Source organism: Lytechinus variegatus, chromosome 1 (assembly GCF_018143015.1).
Source record: "Lytechinus variegatus isolate NC3 chromosome 1, Lvar_3.0, whole genome shotgun sequence".
Lineage (NCBI taxonomy): Eukaryota > Metazoa > Echinodermata > Echinoidea > Temnopleuroida > Toxopneustidae > Lytechinus > Lytechinus variegatus.
The window spans coordinates 43,009,169-43,028,985 of NC_054740.1; the positions used below are offsets into that span (position 1 = coordinate 43,009,169).

General features: G+C 36.0%; 1 protein-coding gene across 2 annotated transcripts in view; it reads right to left on the reverse strand.

Moving 5' to 3' along the window:
• The window catches only part of LOC121414671 (alpha-N-acetyl-neuraminyl-2,3-beta-galactosyl-1,3-N-acetyl-galactosaminide alpha-2,6-sialyltransferase-like), a 38,250-nt gene that overhangs the window by 13,492 nt on the left and 4,941 nt on the right, over window positions 1–19,817 (reverse strand). For both annotated transcript variants that reach the window (XM_041607779.1, XM_041607780.1), the window contains exons 2-4: window positions 11,878–11,943; window positions 10,965–11,252; window positions 9,425–9,834 (exon numbers count right to left, since the gene is read on the reverse strand). In XM_041607779.1, coding sequence (XP_041463713.1) covers window positions 9,425–9,834; window positions 10,965–11,252; window positions 11,878–11,943 — 764 coding nt within the window. The remainder of the gene's footprint in view (window positions 1–9,424; window positions 9,835–10,964; window positions 11,253–11,877; window positions 11,944–19,817) is intronic.

Sequence of the window (19,817 nt, forward strand, 5' to 3'; positions counted from 1 at the left end):
AAATTGTTCTGGTCAAAATTTCTAAATTCTGTGTAGAAGTTTGGTGAACTTCAAGAAGCTCTACCAGATGGAAGCAAAAAATTCAAAATCGGTCAACAAGTAAAGAAGTAGCATTTTTTTGTGAATTTTGAAAAATACGCATAAATTAGCATATTTAATGAATTTCAAAATTCTGTGAAGTTTTGAATCTCCCACCTACATGTAGTGCAATCATATAAAGCAAACAGAATTGAAATCGGACTTGAAATGGCGAAGTAGTAGCATTTTGAAATTGTGGACGGTCGACACAACACAGCATTTAAGCTCATCTTGCCCTTCGGGCCAGATGAGATAAAAATGTATGCTATAGTATGCAAAATTGCAAATATCATAATTCCACTGATGTAGAATACTGATTATTTTTCAAATGTCCATTTATTTTCATTTTTTGCAAATGTGGCAGATTTTGAGTGACTCTAACTGGGGGGGTCAAATCAATTTGATCCCCCCCTCGACAAATTTCATCTCTACGCCGTCGCGCAAAGTTTTTTAATCGCGCCGCTCACTGACTTTTTTACTTCAAGTCATGCGCATCTTTTGAGATGCCCGGGGACGCGGTTCTGAAATTACACAACATTTTTTCAGTGCATGTCAGACCCGAAATCGCTCAAAAACGTGATTCCGTGTACATGTACAAAGTCAATGCAAATTGTGTTTCTCAACCCAAAATCATAGAATGTATGATTATATTTACTTTTGTTGGTTTAAATGGATCTATTTTATGCTATTTATGATCGCAGAAGGGTCCCCGACAAAGTTCATTGGAAAAAACAATAAAAAACAAAGGTTTGAAAAAACAAAGAAATAGATAAGAATTTAAAAAAACAATAAAATACATAAGAATTATATTTTTGCAGTTTTTTTGTAGATATTTGTTAAAAATGCAACAATTGATACTCAAACCAAAAATTAGCAATCTACTAGCTATATGAATGGAGTTAAAGGCAAAAACATACACAAAAAACAAAATTTAGGGCAAATTTCATACGCAAATTTGCATAATTAATTTCAATTAAAAATATAAAGAATTAATTTTTAAAAAAATTTACCATACAGGACTTCTTGTAGTTTACATCTGGCTCTACGCGCGTGCAAATTCTCTCGGTGATCGCGAGATCTGAGGGGAGGGTCAAATTGAACCCCCCCCCAGTAGTATACTGGTCTGAAATAGCCCAGTTAAGAAAGGGGTAAGGCATTCCATTTTGGGGAATTTTATGAGTGATTTTTGCTGTGATAAGAGCGAAGTCACTAACCCCGGGCCTTTCATGAACTTCCTACATTGCCTGCCCCGCCCCCCCCAAAAAAAAAAAAATATTAACATGAATGCATGCCTAGACTATTGTAAAAGCTATGATTTAAACAGTTGAGAAAATCATAATCATTCTATCAAGAATCAACATTCTACTGGTTATTTTCTTGATATTGTACAAGTAGAACTATTTCAAGTTCATGCAACAAAACCTGTCCAAAAATAGTTTAGGACCCAAGAGCACTGATTAATTTGATTTGAAGATCTGTCATAAAAACACACTTTATACATGTGTACCTATGAGCAAATATTGAAAAAGAGCAAATTCTCCATTAAAATTAAAGTTTAATTTGCAAACAGGACCATTCCATATTTACATTGGAATTTGTGTAAATGTTTACACATGTATTGTAGCTGACAAATTGCAGCTTTATGGGAATCATGCAGAGCTGCCAAGTTGTATTTTGCATTTTCAGTATTCTAAATCCCTCCAAATCAGTATTTTGACAAAAAAATCCGTATTTTTACCGTGTGAGATAAATATGCATGCATAATGGAAAAATTCCTTCATATTTCAAAATTTGCGCCCCACACAAGACCAAAAGCTTCAGTCTCTGTATTTTGGTTGTTCCGCTGAACTGCATTGGCTCACTCACCAATACATAGACTGAAGAGCTTGGAGGCCCATACGTACAGACAACGTACTAAATTAGCAGTAACATTAGATCTAACACTCGGCGGAAAACTGATTTTCCGATCGTTTTTTTGTAAATAAAATGTCACATTATGAAAAAGAAATTGCATCCATATTTACGGAAAAATGTATGAAATTCAGAAATACATGTATCGTACCTTAGACCGCAGTAACCGCTAATTCCTTTCTAATGATGATCGAAATATTGTCATCTTCGATCCTTTCGTTGGTCAACGTAAGTTGCCATCTTGGATGATGTCATCATCCTTACAGACGTATTTCCCAGTCGCTATATATTGCGATTGGAGCCGCTGCTTTGCGCTTGTAATCTACATGCGTGCGCTCATAACTTGTCACCTGCGTTGATTCGCCAGGATATCGAAAATTCTAATCGGAAAGCCTTGATGAAAGCACAACTCATTGAACGTAGAGGGCAGCAAAACATGGCTGCCATTTTTCATCTCCGCCCGAAAGCTCCCGGATGCTTAGTGGGGCAAACAACCTTTTCTTCTCTAATTTGTTTTTTCCCGTATTTTATCATGAAAAAGCGTACTGCCATATTTTAAACTGATTTCCGTATGAAATACGGGAAAATCGTACTACATGTACTTGGCAGCTCTGAATCATGTGAACATGCTAGCAGTCTACATGTACATAGCACCAGCACGGTACCCAAGCCATTGTCAAAAGTCTTCAGGGCACCGTCTTACAAAGAGTTACGAATGATCTAATCAATCTTAACTGTATGGAAATACATGTACCATAATTTTTTTCTTCAGGAAATTTGTACAATCCCCTTTATATAGTAAACAAAGACTCACACTGAATCTTCAAGAGAATGATGAATGTATGAAAATATGTCATATATATCTAGCAAATATTTTGAACAAACTTGCATTTTAGATGTCGACGTTGCTGGGTGTCCATACTTTATTGTTGATCGGATCAGTCAAAACTCTTTTTAAGAAGGGGCTCAGGTCACACAATATTGTTGAACATGCTTCCAAAAGTGGTCATGGATTTGTTGTGAGGATCTGAGAATGGCTACATGTAGGGGAGCATTTCATGAAAGAATCTGTCAGATGTTTTTATTAAACAGTTACTATAGTAACAGTCAGGCAACTTAACTTCTCAGCAAATCAAAACAAAGGATGTTGTAAAGATCTGACAAGTTGTCAGATGAGAAATGTTGGTGAACCAATCCCCAGATCTCTAGCAGTTCGTCAAAATAGATCCAAAATTCGTACAAGGAGTATCATGGAGTAGAATGACTTCTCTACAACAATTTCATTACAAGACAATATTACACAAAATGCACTTCAAATCTATTGTTGCCAGGACAACAGTTTGCTCACATACATGTAAATGTACATATATGTACATGAAGTGCTGATTCATCACAGCATATTGAAGAAAACCTCACTACTGCATGTTTACATGTACTTTATGAAAAGCACAACCAGAAATATGTCAGATGTGTATTCTAGCTTCCACCGCCTTTGTGAAAAGAAGGCATGTGACAAAGGCAAAGATACATGAATGTACCTTCATACGATCATGCATTTGCTTCTATGCTCTTATCTAACAATTTACACTTTAACCAAATGGCCCTTGAACCGCCCGAGACCGCCCTTCCTGTTACACACTGAACCGCCCGTACGTTTTAGTTGCGCTATAGTTTCTCTTGTATATGATTTACCGTGCTAATATTGCATGTGCATACTGTATAGGTTGGCTGCTATATAGATCTCCATAGAAAGTGTATGCTCCTATTGAGTATAATGGAGAAAAACCGATTGATACGCATCGGTGTGTAGCAAGTTCCAGACTGTTGCGCAGTTGATCTCAGCAAAGATGGCTGCGTCCACGTCTCGGAAAACCACTTACTTCGCCGAAGAAGCTCAAGCGTTGTTATACCATGAAGAGTTCATCAAAACGTTGGATATCACACAGAGTGACATCGAAGTCGATATGCAGGGCTCGACACTAGCGGCGGTCCGACGGTCCCTGACCGGTAAAAAACACTGTCGGGCCAGTAGATTTTCAGAAACGGGAAGATTTACTGGTCCGACATGACCAGTAAAAAATATCATTGTCGGGCCAGTAATTTTTCCAAAAATAGCAAGATTTAAGGGTCCGACATGACCAGTAATAAAAACCATTGTTGGGCAAATAACTTTTCCAGAAATGGTCAAATTCACAGCAAACCATTTCCCCCCATTACATTCTGCCATTCACACACAGAATACACACAGAATGAATCGCACGTGTTACTAGAGTACCATACAGCATGCATACAGTGTACATGTAGTCAGCCACACAACCCACATAGTAAATTCTCTACTGGGCGCACGAACAAAGCCTGGCTAAACTCTGTTAGAAATCTCTCACAGAACTGTCAAAATTCATGGTTCATACTCATGAAAGGCTCTTATAATGTCCATATTTCCTAAAAATTGGAGTAACTCTGTCATTTGTAAGCAGTAAAAGGAGAAATTTTCACTTCTGTTTTGGTTCAAACAGATCGGGTTTCGGGTGATATCGTCTGAATACATAATAGCTCCACATATGCATTTATGTGTGTGTTGATACACTTGGTATCTGACTTTCTTTTTGTAGCTATTTTAATTGAGCCAAAAAGAAACTGATATATTATTTATTATGATAGTTTTAGCTTTCTTCCTATCTTTCTTTCCTTCTTAATCTTTCTTTGTTCCTTCCCTCGATTTTTTGTTACTTTTTTAATTTCCCTTTTTTTTCTTTAATTCATTCTTTCTTTCTATCCTTTTATAAAATATTTTCTCTATTTCTTTTTTCTCTTTCTTTCTTTCTGATATTTTCTTTCTTTAGTTCTTGAGTCCATCCATCCTATATTCATCTCTTCTTCCTTTCTTTCCTTCCTTCTTTTTACCCCTTTCTTCCCTTCATTCTTCGTTACTTTGTTTCTTTCTTTCTTCCATCCATCATTTATTTACCCTTTCTTGTTTTTTCTATTTTTTTCTCAGACCTTTCTCTCTTTCTTACATTCATTCCTTCCTTTCTTCTATCTGTCTTTCTTTTTTTCTTCCTTTCATCTATTCTTTTACCTTTTCTTTGTTTCATAATTGCTTGCTTCTTTCCTTCCCTTCCTTCCTTTATTTATTTCTTTCCTTCTATCTATCATTTTACCTTTCCCTTATTCAAGGCTCGACATTAGCGGTGGCCCGGTGGCCCAGGGCCACCAAAAATTCATCTCGGGCAACCATTATTGAAAAAATGTTAAGTTTTGGTGGCCCGAATCGGGCAACCAATAATTTTCAAAGTAGCGCAATTTTTCTCCCGATTTTGCATGTATTTATCAACTTTCTACAGTTCAAATTGCAAGCCAATTCGTCATGCGCCTTTTTTGTTAATCTACACACAAATACACACACACAAAGATTGCATAGTCATGACAGTATGTAGGCCTACTACCGCTAGCATACAGTAACTATTATTCAGCCGGCCGCGCCGGCTGTCTGGCTGAGCTTTGCGTGCATGAAACCACTGCAGCTAGCTGTGCGCTAGCAGACTATTCAGACTCAGGGATGTTACTGCTAAGAAATCTTCCCCAGAACTCTGAAAATCTACGTCAAAGTCACATGCAAATGCATTAATACACATAAAACACATAGGTGAGTACATCACAGTCCCGTATGTGCATTTGTATGTATGTTGATATTTGGTTTATATTGAAGCTGTGCCTCTTCTAGCCAAAAATAAATAGGCAGCTTCTTTCTTTCTTGTTTACAAATGACTTCTTAAACCACTCTTAAGGAAGTAAATACTTTGGGAAGGCATTTCATTGATATGAAATGTGAATTTTTCCATCATTTTGTCAAATATAGGGAAGGAATTTTCTCACTATTTTTTCCAGATAATTTTTGCCGTTTTCTCATTTTTTTTCTTTCATTTTTTTTTTACAGTGATTAAACCATTTATACCCCCTTCCCATTGAATATGCCTGATTAAAGAACATGTTTCTACTGAATAATAATAATTTTCCCCATTTTTTGATAATTTTGTCTTATTCATTTTTCTTACAAAGTTACATTTTCTTTTGTTCTCAAATGTTTTTTTCCTGTTCTTTGTTTTTTCTTTCTTCATTTTTTCTTTTGTTTTATTTCACTTATTCATTTTTTACAATTTTTTATTTCTTTTTTCAGTATACTATTCTAAAAATGATTTTTTTTATTTCCACCTTTTACACATTGTTCTATAAATTCTGCAGCATATTTTTCTGTGATTTTCTCCTGCTATAATATGCTGGAAAAGAGAAAATAAACTGGATTTGGGGCCTGCATAATTTAGGTTTTATGATCAAAAAGGAAGAAAGGAAAAATAATTGTTTTGTAAATCTATCTGAGTTTGCTATATGCACTATTTATTTACTTTACCATTATGAGTGTGTGTCGGCACGGAGATTAAAAATCCACAACCTGGGAACAATACAATTCTTTTATTCTCTTTCAATCATTTCATATTTACAATGATAGAACAATTTATATATTACCACAAAATAAGCAAAGTAAAATAACAGCAAGCACGATTTACATACAAGATGTACAAAGAATAGTGGTACGTGTTAGTGACTGCAGAATATTTCACTTTGTTTTATTCATTTTAATTAATGTTTTTCTTTATATTTTTCGGGCCACCAACCTTTACTAATGGGCCACCAAAAAAATTATTTGAAGGTTTTGGTGGCCCACCACCAAAAAAAGTTAATGTGGAGCCTTGCCTTATTTCTTCCTTAATTCCTTTCTTCCTTTCAATCCTTCCTTCCTTCTTTCAATCCTTCATTCCTCTCTTTCTTTCTTTTGTCCGTCTTTCCATCTCTCCTTTTAACCTTCTTTTTTCACTGCTTCTTCTTTCCTTTACTACTTTCTGGATTTGTTCTTTCTTTCTGTATTGCTTGCTTCGTTTCTTCCCTTCATTTCTTTTTTCTTTTCTTTCTATCTATATTTGTTCCTTCTTTATTCCTTCCTTCCTTTCCTTCTTTAGTTCTTTCTTTTTTTCTTCCTTCACATCTATCCTTTCTTTACCTTTTTTTCTTCCTTCCTTTCTTTTATTCTTTCTTTCTTTCTTTTCCTTCCTTCCTTCCTTCCTTCCTCTCTTTCTTTCTTTCTTTCTTTCTTCATTTCTGTCTTGCTTCTTTTTGTCCTTAATTTTTTTTTTTGGGGGGGGTAACGAAAGGCTAGAAAAATAAACTTGCGCCTTTTTTTAATGTTTTCTTTATTTTTTGGGCCCAGTAGATTTTAGGTTCGGACCAGTAAAAATTTGAAAAACTGGGTATCTACTGGCCCGACATGAATAGGTTGGACCAGTAGAAAAAATGGGTTAGTGTGGAGCCCTGTTCAGATATGGACAATTAATTTTTGACATATTTTATCCCATATTTGGTGAAAACTTTAGTTTAATTTTCATTCTGTCAGTAATACTTCACATTTTTTGAAGGCGTGGGACTGGGGCCCACTCTGGGGCAGCTGAAACATGAACTTTTGCTTTTATTTCTCAAAGGTCAATATTCGTACATCTGATTGAACTTTGACATGTACCATTCTATTCAACAGATCCTATGCAACAAAATAAATAAAACTTGTAATGAACAAAAGTAAATTTATAAAAAAAAAAAATGTTTCAATTTGTTTGGAACAATGCCTACTAATTACCAGTTTATTTTAGTGAGAGTTTGCCATTATGCTTATAATCTGTAGGTGCTATAGGGTAAATGGCAAAGAAAAATTAATTTGTAAAATTTTGTTAGCATTCAGTTTATAGAAGAAGACTCCCTAGCAATACTGTCTCCAAGCAATAAAGTTCAGAAACCCATTGCAGAAAAAGAGTGGTGTTTTAAAACTCAATCACTTTTTAAAAAAATAAAATGCAAGCTGGAAATGCATGCTTCACCTTGGTTTACTTTCACTGTTGATTGTGGGAGTGTGTTTGATTAAACTCTCTTTGCAAAGGGCTGCTGGACATACTTGTAGATAAAATTCAATACAAAGGCATGTGCAGATCTTCTTCCAAGTACCGGTATTGCACAAATGATTATCTGTTACATCTAAAATTTCTGATGCATGATGTAATGTTCCCAAATGAGCTAAAGAGTAGAGAATCTTCTCTGAAGAATTAGTGGGACAGACTGTGCAGTAATTATGGAGCACAAAAACTTCAGAGTAACTGATAAGAAATCATAACATCTAATTGAAACAAGGCAAGAGCGATATTGTGTCTCGCCCACTTGTGAAAATGACCAGAAATATCGTGATTTGCGAGGGCACGCAACAGAATTGTATCGAAACTTCATTGTGAAATGATTGGGATGATAACACTTGTCATTAGAGCCTTGCATGCAAATTTTAATGTTGACCTGAAAATGACCTTTGACCTTACCATGTGACCTCCGACTGCAGCATAACATGCAGGTCGCCTAAGTACATCTACCATCCAAGTTTGGTTGAAAAGTGACTTACGGTTGCGAAGTTAGGTGTCATAAGGGAGTCTTGCATGTAAACTTTAACGTTGACCTGAAAAAGACCTTTGACCTTACCATGTGACCTCCGACTGCAGCATAACATGCAGGTCCCCCAAGTCCATCTACAATCCAAGTATGGTTGAAAAGTCACTTACGGTTGCGGAGTTAGGTGTCATAAGAGAGTCTTGCATGTAAACTTAAACGTTAACCTGAAAATGACCTTTGACCTTACCATGTGACCTCCGACTGCAGCATAACATGCAGGTCCCCCAAGTCCATCTACCATCCAAGTTTGGTTGGAAAGTCATTTACGGTTGCGGAGTTAGGTGTCATAAGAGAGTCTTGCATGTAAACTTTAACGTTGACCTGAAAATGACCTTTGACCTTACCATGTGACCTCTGACTGTAGCATAACATGCAGGTACCCCAAATCCATCTATCATCCAAGTTTGGTTCAAAAGTGACTTACGGTTGCAGAGTTAGGTGTCATAAGAGAGTCTTGCATGTAAACTTAAACGTTAACCTGAAAATGACCTTTGACCTTATCATGTGACCTCCGACTGCAGCATAACATGCAGGTCCCCCAAGTCCATCTACCATCCAAGTTTGGTTGGAAAGTCATTTACGGTTGCGGAGTTAGGTGTCATAAGAGAGTCTTGCATGTAAACTTTAACGTTGACCTGAAAATGACCTTTGACCTTACCATGTGACCTCTGACTGTAGCATAACATGCAAGTCCCCCAAGTCCATCTACCATCCAAGTTTGGTCGAAAAGCAACTTACGGTTGTGGAGTTAAGTGTCAATAGGTTTGTGACGGATGGATGACAGACGACGGACGGACGACGCACGGACGCCGGACAACATTTGGATCCCTACCTTAAGTCTCGCCTTCACCTCTGGTGGGCGAGACAAAAAAGAACTGAGAAGATTTTTGTTTCAACTCACTTATTCTTGCCTGTCTCGTTCTGAAAGATCAGATCAAACTCCAGCTCTCCCAGTTCGTCCAAAGAATAAAAATCCACCTCCGGGTAGTTCTTGACCATGATTTCCGCTTTCTCCAATGCCCACCTGTGGTTGGGCTCATTGAGACCAAAGAAAACTATCTTCTCCGGCCGACTCTGCTTGTTGGACGGATTGAGGAGGCTTGCCGAGTCGGCATTGACCGGCTCGGTCGACATATGGCACACAATGCGCAATGTAGTCCTTGCACCTACATCCTCCTCGAACCCCTCGACCGGGGAATTGTTCATGCGTATCACGCAGGGCATAGAATCAATCTCTCTCCCTCGCTTGCTTCCAAGCATGTGTCCTGAGCTGGAGATTACTGCACATTTTTTGCATTTGTCCTTAATTGGCTGCAGAGGAGAGAGCAAACAGAAATCACACAATTACGGCACAAACCAAAGAAATCACTTCTTTGGACAATAAATGAGCAATGCTTTTGGTGACTTGGGCAAATCATCAAAAGCAACACAGACTATTGTTTTCACTACCTGTCAGTTGAAAATTAGCACAAAATAAGATTCTTTTTTTTTTGGGGGGGAAGATGTACATGTACACCATTCAACAGATTTGTTCAAAATGTACAAAGAATGTGTTGTTAAAAAAAGAATATGTTCACTGTTGTGTCCTTAATGACAATAACAAACTTTATCCAAATTTTGATAGGATGACAATGTCCAATGAAAGCTTCAAATAAATCCTTCCTGGTTTATGATTGGTAAAAAGTGATAAATTTATCAGTCAGTCAATGTAAACTTTGTGGTTTGTCACCAATTTGACAGGCTTGATCAGATATAAGGACCACTGTCATATCATGACTTTGAAAAAAAATAAACAAATAAAAAAGAAGTTTGATTTAAAAACTCATTAAAACTTTGACAACAGTTGCAATACATTTAGACTAGCTCTTTGGGGAATTTCGCGACTTATCAGAAGAATAGCTTTGCTGCATTTCTTGGATTAAAAAAAATCCTTTGCATTATTTAAATTTTTGATATTTTTCTGAGTATTAGTTTCATCCCACTGTTACTTCGTGGATAAGGGGAATCCACGGGAACTTCAATTTTTCATTTCACATATTAACATCCAAGGATATTGTTTATCCTCTGTAAGAGAGATCTTTGGTACTTGTTATAATGACCCATGTACTCTCATAGAGGAAATGTATCAAGCTGAGTATCTCTTATGTGTTTTGGATATTCCTCTTGACTATAGAGGAAATAGTGAGGAATAATTTCACTCCACTAGTACTTCTTGATGTAAAAGAGTTATGGGAGAGAGATCTCTGATACTTGATATTTATAAAGAGGAATTGTGTATCACTCCAGCAATATTTCTTGATGACAGAGAGAGATCAGTGTTTTTTATATTTATATAGAAAGTTCTGTTCACACCAGTATTTCATCATAAGATTGAGAAAGAACTCAGATACCTTGCATTCCTTGATACAATAGAAGATTTTATTCAACTTTTATACATGTACCTGTCCTGTTCGGAGCGATTTAAAATGAGTCTGAACCGGCGATGGAACCCCTGGTTTTGGAAGAAAATTCATGCCCAGATGTATCCTGCCATCTGTGTCTACTACATCTGACCCTGCTACATCTGAATACGTTCTAGCGGCACTCTTCTTGATAACGATGACATCCTTGCCGGAGAGATGGGCGGCGCTGCTCGTTCTGCCGTCCGATGATGTATAGAGATAGGACAGGAACATGAATCCCATGAGGATGGTGTAGATGACTAGGAAGATGACTGCTGATCGCTTGCCCTTAAATCAAAAGAAAATATAGAAATTGAGTTGCCAGTAACTTGCCACTTATAATGTTTTTAAGAAGTAAAAATATTTTACAAGTCTGAACAACCCCCTGATGAAACTAGAAATCTTGTTTTATAATTATATTCACTTGGTCTACAAGCAGTTGGTGTATTTCTCAGACAACTTTGGTCTAAACAATCAATTTAGTATATCTATGGAAAGAAGTCAAACAGAAAAAGCAGGTGTAGACTGGGTGAAGGGAATTGACAAGTCACCTTTTAGAATTGAATTAAAAGTTGGAAAATGATTTAAAGTGGGCCTCTTTTGACACTTAGGGTGATGGCTGGCATTATGTTGGATCAGAAGTACGACCTATGCATGTCTAAAAAGTAGCATCCCTGATTTATGACATACTACAGAACAAAAATATCAAAACAATCAAAGAAGAGGTGCATTGTCTAGTAATCATGGACACCAGATTGCAAAAATAGTTAAAATTCTGAAATGAAACTCTGAAATGAAATCCTTAAAATGCTATCAAGAAGAGCAACATCATATATTTTCTGATTTTTATGCTAAAATTAACAAAATGAACTTGATGTCAGAGAGGATGTTTGTGATCCCCTTTAAATCTTACCAGGAAACATCTTGAATGATGGTCCATCATAGCAGAACCGTTGTTATCAGCTGAAGAATAACATGTCTGCAAAGAGAATAAAAATGAACAGTTTCCAGTTCTGGCTTTCAGTTTCAGGAATACAGGTGCATAAAAGAAAATACGGAATGAAGGGCAGTATCTCATCCCTATGGTTTGCTTTACTCCCCCCCACCCCCGTACACTTAATGTACTTTGTATACTATGGCCCATATTCTGAAGTCAGATTAAACTTATAGTTAGATCATGGTCTAACTCAATGCTAAAATTATGGGGAGCCCAAAGAATAAAAAAAATCTGTTTGTATATTTCTGTTTACTATTTTTGTTTCCTTTTACTTTCATAATAAAGAAAAATAGTTCAGTTATCATTCCCAGACAATTATGAATAATTTGGGTGTCATACGAGTTTAATAATTTGACTGTGTACTGTTTAGTGATTGTATGCTCGAATTGGCTCTCCATAGTTAAACCACAATTTAAACCAGGGTTTGATTTAAACCGGAATTCAGAATATGGGCCTATGGGTGCTTATTCTGGACTCCTGTTAATAATTCAAACTCTGGTGATTTACTTATAGATAGCCAATTGTGACACAAACCTCTATCACAATATGGTTTATTTTAATATCAGCTTTAAATATGTACATGTATTTGTCAATCAGATCATCCATATAAACTGGCTGGGAAAAATACGTGAATTTGTTTTCTTCCCCATTACAGCACAATAAAAGAGCACAAAGAGCAAATTTTGATATTTTTGGCTTACCATAATTTAAACAGAGTTAGACCATAGCCTCTTTAAAGTTAAACCAGACTTCAGAATATGAGCCTATATTTATGTCTACTTTGAACTTCTCTCCTTGTGATAACCAGGCAATATGGTTCATTCAGAACACAGTCATCTACAACCACAATCCAACACAATTCTGTCAAATTTGCTATAGAAAATGAATAGGCTAAATCTGACAGGGGCAGATCCAGGATTTTCCGAACAGGGGGGGGGGCACATTTTCCGGAGGAAAAATTTGACAAGCAAAAAAGGGGGCACACTTCCGTTTGAATGGCATTTTTACTATAAAAAATGTAATAGTGCCTCTCAAAAGAGGGGGGCGGGCATGGTCCGGCTTCCCCCCCCCCTGGATCCACCTGTGATATCCAAAACTATTTCCCTTCAGAATTATTGTCAAAATAGACAATGATGAAGCTACAAATTGTCTGCCCTTATAAACCCATAGATAACAAATGAGAGGTCAAGTCATGGCAAAACAGATTTCCTATCTATTGCTTGACCGTGAATACAATCCCTGAGTCCCTGATGCTTTTCCCATTAATTACAGAATGAACTATGGTACACAGTAGGTGGTTTCAAACCGCCACGATCACAAGAATCCCCGTGTTAAATTACAAGAACTTTTTTAGGCTAAAAATACCCATTAATTTATTCCTGCATTCACACCGCCCTCAACCATACCCTTCGGGATAAGTTCCTGAAGTTACGAGCATGCGCAGTATGGTCTGATAAACAGGCAAGGCGCGAGATTCAAAATCACTTGCCCAGCAGCCACCCACAGCTCCCGCGCCCCACGACGCCCAACGACACGCTGGGCTAAAAGTTCCCGTAATTTGCTTTCACATCGCCAAAATACCTGCGACCTTGGAAAAATCCCCGCGAAAATTCTCGTAATTTTGCCAAGTACCTACTATTTAGCGGGTATTTTCTTTCGGGGAAATTACGCATAGTTTGCTTTCACATTACCAAAATACCTGGTATTTTCTGATCAGGGTAAATTTCCCGATCAGAGAATACCTGGAACTGACGAACTTCGAGGTAGTCTGAAACCACCTAGTGTGCATGTGATCTGCCATACATGTTTTTGATGTACAGTACATGTGTAGTGGTCAATAAAAAAAAATTGTAGTCATGATGCAAATGGGCCCAATACATGTAGCCCCTATCAACGTCACTTGTTCAAGTTTAGAGTTATATTTCAGTCAGACCGCAGGTCCCTATGCTAATGAGCAAAAAGGCCAGATTCATCCAAATCATCTCGTGGCTGAATCCTCCTCCTTGCAAAATCTTGTGATTCGTGAGATATTCTTTTAAAGAATTTACCTGTTTTAACCTCAAGTTAAATGAAATATTATTGCACCATCAGATAAGTAAAAGTTACTCTTTCATATTGGTCATTTATTTTGTATGTAATATTTTGTTAAATAAGTAAATGTCTGGCCTGAAAATGTGCCTCAAAACTGAATTTTCTTCCTCTGTTTTCTTTTGCAAATTTTTTTATTTTGAGCCTCAATGATATCTATATCACTATGAAGCTGAACTTCTGTAATTTCTTACAATGCCACTCTTGATATGCGGCACCTTTCAATCGGGTCAAGATCACACTTTTCCCACCAATGTACAAGACGAGATTTCTGAAATTTTGTACTTGCATGAAATCAAGAGTTCTGATTGGCTGGATAAGGTTCACAGAACAACAGGCGCTGGGTATTTGAGGAGATTACAACGTGGGAAGTGTGACCTTGAACCCAGGCACTGGAACCATTGGAATTTGCCATTGTGTGGTCTCTTTGACCAATCAAGAGTGCAGTATTCTTGTTTTCAACTGCTTTATGTACTTGGCAAATGAAAAGTGTGATCTTGACCCAATTAAACCGATTCTTATTTTGAAACCTATATCATTTCAAAGCATAGGCCTACATATTCAGCTTTATCATGATATAAAAATCATTTGGGCTCAAACAAAAATAAAGTGTGAAAATAGCAGCTATTGTCAGGTGAAAATATCTATTTTGTAGCATATTTTAGATCACAATTTTAACCCATATTACAAAATCTTTGAATAAATCCAAACAGATGACCTGAAAGAATGATTCTTTTTCTTTACAATGATACCAAATTCATGAAATTCGATGCACAATTAGAGCAGCAATGACCGAATGAAAAGAGGTGTTTTGGTCCGCATCAAGCTCATTAAAAGTCAAGTCCACCTCAGAAAAATTTTGATTTGAATCAATAGAGAAAAATCAGACAAGCACAATGCTGAAAATTTCATCAAAATCGGATGTAAAATAAGAAAGTTATAACATTTCGAAGTTTCGCTTAATATTTTCGTCAAAATAGTTATATGAACGAGCCAGTTACATCCAAATGACAGAGTCGATGATGTCACTCACTCACTATTTCTTTTGTTTTTTATTGTTTGAATTATACAATATTTCAATTTTTTACGAATTTGACAATTAGGACCTCCTTGCCTGAAGCACAAAATGTTAAAATAATGGAATTTCACGTGTTTAGGGAGGAATGAAACTTCATTTTACATAACAATGACAAGAAAATCAAAATATTTCATTTTTCATATAATAAAATACAAAAGAAATAGTGAGTGATGTCATCAACTCTCTCATTTGGATGTAACTGGCTCGTTCATATAACTATTTTGTTGAAAATAAGCGAAACTTTAAAATGCCATAACTTTCTTATTTTTACATCCGATTTTGATGAAAGTTTCAGTGTTGTGCTTGTTGATTTTTTCTCTTTTTATTCAAATCAAGTTTTTGTTGGGGTGGACTTATCCTTTGAATATGCAAAACTTCTCAAGTCATGAATATCACTTGGATGAAAGAAGTCACTTTCTTGGGACCTGCAGTCTGACTGATTTGAAATGAACAAAATAAAGGAAAGGATTTTAAAAATATCAGAGTTCAGAAGACAATATTTTCAAAAGAGCAAAAGCAAATAATTTGACAATGAAATGATGTTCTGTGTGGGGGTCGTACTTGGTCAATGCTGTCTATACTTTAATAATATGTAAATGTACTTTCCCCTGTACCAGCAATTAATTACATTGCCATTTTTTCGCATCTGGCTTATCAATTAGGGCCATGCTCTAGCCTCTGGAGGTGTTTTCATACTGAAAGCAAAGTGGAGTTACTCCAGGTTGAGTTGATGCGCTTGTACTCTGGACCGACATTACACCCCTTTTCAAACTGGTCAGCTCTGCAGCAGTGTATCCGCAGTCGTTTTCATAGTTTCCAAGCAAGTTCGCGCCATATGTGTGGCGAGTGGAATCTCCCCCATGTAGAAATAAATGAAAATATGCGCGAGATAGCCGATACTGCACTTCCGGTGCAGACGAACTCCATTTGAAATCCTCTTCTCGCACTGCGTTGAGTACTCCGCTTCGAATCCGGATCAAAATAATCCTAGAATTTTCATACAAAGTGAACTCCTTCTGGAACCCGGGAGTAACTCCACTCTGGCTGTCAGTATGAAAGTGGTAGGTAATAAGCACAACAAGCCAAAGGAAATACATGTATTTGGTTTACTTTTCATATACATCGTATCTACAATGAAATTAATACTAAGAACTTGAATCAAAGGTACAGATTGAGGAATAGGTTTAGAGAAAATTGATCAATTAATCTTTTTAGGGGAAAAAAGAAAGTTACGATTCATGAATAAAGAATACAGGATTTTTGTATGGATGCTAATTCTTGATCGAAAACCATTAGGTCTATTTTCAAGATGGGCTGCCATCATTCAAGCTTTGGTCAACCTTTCACTTTGTCTGACACTTGGACTGCTAGAAAATAGTCCAGAGTTGATTTATAGCCGAAAGTGAAAATAAGTCAAGAGTACATGTATGTTAGACTAAATAGCCATACCAGCCATGAGACCCAGCAAAAAAAAAGAAAAAAAACTAGCAAGTAGACAAATTAGTTGTACAGTATGTATATGTGTAGATCATGAGGAGTTTGACTAAAAATAAGAAATACATTTGTAGTAGACCGGCCAAAACGATTTTTATATTTTGGACGGCAAAATTTGTTAATGCTTGCTAATGCTTGGCATCCCAGCTAAAAGTTTTGCAAAAATACCCAGGAATAGCGTATGGCCGGATGCCAAGCGCAATTTTGCGTGAAAATGTCATTTTTAGCGTAAAATCTGAAAGACTGTCGAAAATCACGCATTTTGATATTTTGACGGATTATCATCATATTTTTGATTATCTTTGATATGGAATTGTTTTTATTCAGAGTTTCAAATTATAAGTCTACTAAATATGCATTTCAAATTTGAATATTACACACACACATATGGCACAGGGAAACATAAAACCGCGATTTCCTCGAAATAAAAGTTTGTGAAAACTATCAATAGTTTGAAGTTTTTTTACGCAACATAAATTCTTCGATTTAAATGCGTTTATCCATCGAATGTATAGTAAATGTTCTAGTGCCACAAATATTAAAAGAATTTTCAAGTAAGATGGTAGATATCTCATTTTATGTTATCCGAAAGGAGACAATGTGCATTTTACCAGGTGCGCATTTTGAAAGAAAAATTGAAAATACCGTACATTATGTACATAATTACATGTATAAGTACATACCAAAGCGAGTTTTTATTTAAATGTATAAGTCCATAATAAAGCGAGTTTTTAATTGGATAGCACAATTTGTCAATTCCTTGCATCCCAGCTAAAAGTCTTGCGGAAATACTGAGGAATAGCGTACGGGCGGGTGCCAAGTGCACTTTTGCGTGAAAGTATCATTTTTAGCGTAAAATCGGAAAGACTGTCGAAAATCACGCATTTTGATATTTTGACGGATTATCATCATATTTTGATTATCTTTGATATGGAATTGTTCTTATTCAGAGTTTCAAATTATAAGTCTACTAAATATGTATTTCAAATTTGAATAATACACACACATATATGGCAATATGAAATATAAAATCGTGATTTACTCAAAATAAAAGTTTGTAAAAACTAGTAATGGTATAATGTTTGTGTTCCGCATCTCAATTTCGTCAAGATTTGGTGCTAACCGAATAAATACTTAATAATTGTTGTCATGACACATATAGTGAAAACAAATATTGAAATAAGATGCAAGATATATATCATTTTATGTTATATATGCGAAATATAACAATGCACATTATTTTATCAGATGCACATTTCTGATAAAAATAAACAGCGCACAATATTATATCGATATTGCACATAGCTTATATCAGTGCGATACTCGTCATGATATTACATAGGATTATGTTTGCTTTTGTAGAGTTCGATCTTCTTGCTATTTCCGCGAATGAATTGGTGCTGAACTTAAATCTACCTGTGGCGATATTCAGAAATAGGTCTGATATTTAATTTGCCGTTACCATGGTAGCATTAATTTTACAGGAATATCTATATCCAAAATTATAGAAAACATACATGGATGTATAAACATGATAAAGCGATTCAATTAGCATTTTTAAACCACTCTGTCAATCTACATTTTACTTCAGTTATTTGAATATCGGAGTATATTTTTTTAAAAATGGCCGTTGCACGGCAGTACCTATTTTTTGTCTCGCCGGCATAACAGAGCAGGACTAAAGGAGCAACTTCTCCGGTGAAGGTGACGGTAGTTTTGATATAACAGCGTCATATCAACCTTGAAATCTTAACCAAAGTTACATTTTTTTTTCGAAATTTCATTATAACTTTGATAGAAATTAATGACACTTTAATTTTAATGACACTTCAATATTCATGTATTACTGATCGTCTTGCACAAGCTTTAGATCACATGATTAAGGTCAAAAGTCATTAGAGTAACTGAACTTTGACCATATGGGGGTAATTTTTAAATGTCATCATAACTTTTGATTTTTCCATTGATCCAGTTAAAGATTTCACTTGAACATAAGGGTATTAAAGTATCATCGATCATTTTGCACAAATTTCAGTTCACATGATCAAGGTCATACGTTATTTAGGTTCGATGAGCTATGGATGGCGCTATCGTGAATGATTATTAATTTCAGTTGTTTCCAATGTCCTAGTGCTATAATTATTATGTTAAAATATGAATGATAAATGTTATTTGGTCTTTTGCACTGCATTTATCACAGGTCCATGTTGTTATATATCGTAGTCTAAGACGGGGGCCGGACAGTCCGACCCGAGGCGGCCCTGGACATACCAGTGCCCTTTTGGGAAATGCAGTTGTACGACTATCTATATATTACAATATCTGCGCTGGACGCTGGCCATTAAGTATCTGACAAGTCCTATTTAAATAATGCGAGCATTTTTTTACATGCCATGAAATTTAGAGCTGAAATTTAGAAAGTTACAATTCGTAAGTGTAATCATGAACATGATTCATATTTAATTGTAATGCTATTTTTTTATATTCTGACATTAAAACGGAGCATTTAATACATTTTTTATGGTAGTGAGGCATTTTAATCCTCATTATAGGTCCATCGGAGAGTACCTTAAGCCATCGCTCCTCTATAATTGCTAGCAGTCTGGTTGCTAGCTTAGAATCATTCACGCTTTCTTAGCAAATGAGGTAAAATAAAAATCGTCAAATCATGAACAGTGATCAGTATTTAATTATAGCATTTGATGCAAGCGCGAAGCGTGAACTGAAAATTTCGAATTGAATGAATGATTTTGAACATGTTTTTAATGTGGAAAAAGATGAATATCTTACTAAACAAGTGGAATGCCTCTGGCTGTCTCATCTGCATCACGCGATTCAACATAACAGCATTGCTGACTTTAAAAACTACTATAACTCGCACAAGATCGATGTTCAGTGATACTTGGTTACTCTTATTCCACATTTTAACACTAGACCAATGCACTTATAGAGATAGGATGGTAATTCAACAAATACCCCCAATTCGGTCAGAGTTTATTGACCCTAAATGACCTTTGACCTTGGTCATGTGACCTAAAATGCGCACAGGATGTTCAGTGATACTTGATTACTATTATGTCCAAGTTTCATGAATCAGATCCAAAACTTTTAAAGTTTTGATTGTAATTCAATAGATACCCCCAAATCGGCCAAAGTTCATTGACCCCAAATGACCTTTGACCTTAGTAATGTGACA